Source organism: Perognathus longimembris, chromosome 13 (genome assembly GCF_023159225.1).
Source record: "Perognathus longimembris pacificus isolate PPM17 chromosome 13, ASM2315922v1, whole genome shotgun sequence".
In the NCBI taxonomy this organism is placed as follows: Eukaryota; Metazoa; Chordata; class Mammalia; order Rodentia; family Heteromyidae; genus Perognathus; species Perognathus longimembris.
The window spans coordinates 51,360,113-51,362,762 of record NC_063173.1 but is presented as its reverse complement, the minus strand read 5'-3'; the positions used below and the strand labels follow the sequence as shown (position 1 = coordinate 51,362,762).

Below are 2,650 nucleotides of genomic sequence, written 5' to 3'. Positions count from 1 at the left end.
CTTAATTTCGTTTTTCAAGCTTTTAAAGTTCTCCTCAAAGAGGTCTTTCACTTCTTTGGTTAAGATTATTCCTAGGTATTTTATGTTTTGGGGGGCTATTGCAAAGGAGTTGCTTTCCTGATTTCCGCCTCGGTCTTCGGGTCGTTAGCATAGAGAAAGGCCATTGATTCTTGAGGGTTTATTATATATCCTGCAACTCTGACAAAGTTTTGGATCAGCTCTAGTAACTTGGGGGTAGAGTGTATGGGATTCTTTAGATATAGGATCATGTCATCTGTAAAGAGAGAAAGTTTAACTTCATCTTTACCTATTTGGATCCCCTTTATATTTTCTTCTTGCCTAATTGCTCTGGCTACGAATTCTAGTACTATGTTGAATAGCAGGGGAGAGAGTGGACATCCCTGTCTTGTTCCTGATTTTAAATGGAATGGCTTTAGTTTTTCACCATTTAGAGATCTGCTTGCTGTTGGTTTGTCGTAAACTGCCTTGATTATATTCAGGAATGTTCCCTGGAATCCCAGTTTTTTGAAGGCTTTTAGCATAAATGGGTCCTGGATTTTATCAAATGCTTTTTCGGCATCCAGAGATAAAATCATGTGTTTCTTTACCTTGCTCCGGTTGATGTGGTGGATTACATTAATTGATATGAGTATTTTAAACCAACTTTGCATCCCTAGGATGCATCCAGTTTGACAGTGGTATATGATTTTTTTGATGACCTGTTAGATCTGAGTATCTTAGTTTAAAGCCAACCCAAACAGGAAAGTTCATGAGACTCTCATCTCCAGTTAACTAACAACAAAACAAAACAAAGCAAAACAAAAACCCCTGGAAATGGAACTGTGGCTCAAATTAGTAGACAGGTGACTTTGAGTACAAAAATCTCAGGAAAAGCTCTCAGCCCCATTTTCCATCACCAAGACTGGTGCAAACACACACACACACACACACACACACACACAAATTGATTTCCATATATAAAAGTAACCATGTGTGTATGTGTGTGTGGGGTGTGTGTGTGTGTGTGTGTGTGTGAGAGAGAGAGAGAGAGAGAGAGAGAGAGAGAGAGAGAGAGAGAGAGAGAGAGAGAGAGAGAGAGAGAGAGAGGGAAAGAGAGGGAAAGGAAGGGAGAGAAACCTAAACTCTCCATGGAGGAAATAAGAACATTTGAGCACAATTAGATAACTAATTTCTTCAAATTATCATGTCGTAATTACCCTACAGATCCCAAGCCAGGTTTGATCTAACACAATCCATAAAACTGTATGAAGTCTAAAATAGCCTCTGTTTACTCAATAAAGAAATACATGTACAAATACTCACTCATGAAACTGTAAAGTTTATTATAAGGTTCCAACACCACAGGAAGAAGAACATTGCAGTCCTCTTTCCAACACAAGATTATTTCTCAGTACTCATAGTGCACAATTCTTCAACCTGCTCTTATGGTCTAGACAGTACATTTAATTCCTTATTGAAAATATTTGAAGTTATTAAGTATACACATGGCTTAATACTTCTGTTCAAGGAAAGCAGGCCTTACTCTTTTGTGCAATAGTGTATGTAAAATATTTGCAGCATTGGTTATTACCAAGAACACTCTAGTTAAATGTGTGTTTGTTCCTATTTAAGTCTGCTTCCATACAGCTGGGAAGCAGAGCAGAGTACATTCAACACAGATGTGAAAGGCTCATATTGCACATAATTTTCAAGCAAAGACATTGCCGATTTTTTTCCATGTCCTTTGTAAGGCACATTTTACATCTTTGTTCCTCAGGCTGTAGATCAAAGGATTCAACATTGGAATAATCAAGGTGTAAAATATGGAGGACAATTTATCAGTATCAATGGAATGACTAGATTTAGGCTGCACATACATAAATATCAATGTTCCGTAAAAAACTGTAACTACTGTCAGGTGGGACCCACAGGTGGAGAAAGCCTTGCGCCTGCCTTCGGCAGAATTCATCTTCAGAATGGCTATCAGGATGAGCAGGTAGGACATAAGGACAAACAGAAGAGAAGAAATCAAATCAAAAGCTGCAAACATCATAATGATCAATTCAACTTCATGCGTGTCTGAGCAGATCAAAGATAACAAGGGAATACAGTCACAGAAGAAATGATTGATGACATTATAACCACAGAAGGATAAAGTGAAAATCTTTATGGTGACTAGAAGAGACATAAAGGTACAGTAGAGATAGGGGATTGCCACCAGTACCCAGCACACCCTTTGTGACATGATGACAGTATAGAGCAGTGGTTTGCAGATGGCCACATAGCGGTCATAGGACATGGCAGACAGAATAAAAAGTTCACTACCAATTAGCAGAAGAAAGAAACCTAGTTGAGTAGCACAGAAGTTATAAGTGATTGTGTTTTGATTTGCAACAAAATTGACCAACATTTTGGGTCCCACAGCTGTGGAATAACCAAGATCAGTGAGAGCCAGGTGTCGGAGGAGAAAGTACATTGGAGTCTGCAGCCTGGAGTCCACCATGGTGAGGATGATCATGCCCAAGTTGCCCACCACGGAGACTGCATAGATGATGAGGAACAGCGCAAACAATGGCACCTGCAGCTCAGGACGATCCGTGATGCCTATCAGAATGAATTCTCTCACCATTGTGATATTGTGTGTCTCCAT

The 2,650-nt window shown here is 39.4% G+C and overlaps 1 protein-coding gene across 1 annotated transcript; it reads right to left on the bottom strand.

Moving 5' to 3' along the window:
- Positions 1 to 1,708: 1,708 nt before the first annotated feature.
- LOC125361524 (olfactory receptor 8K3-like) lies at positions 1,709 to 2,650 on the bottom strand. Its single transcript, XM_048360043.1, has one exon. The coding sequence runs from the start codon at positions 2,648 to 2,650 to the stop codon at positions 1,709 to 1,711; it is 942 nt and encodes a 313-aa protein (XP_048216000.1).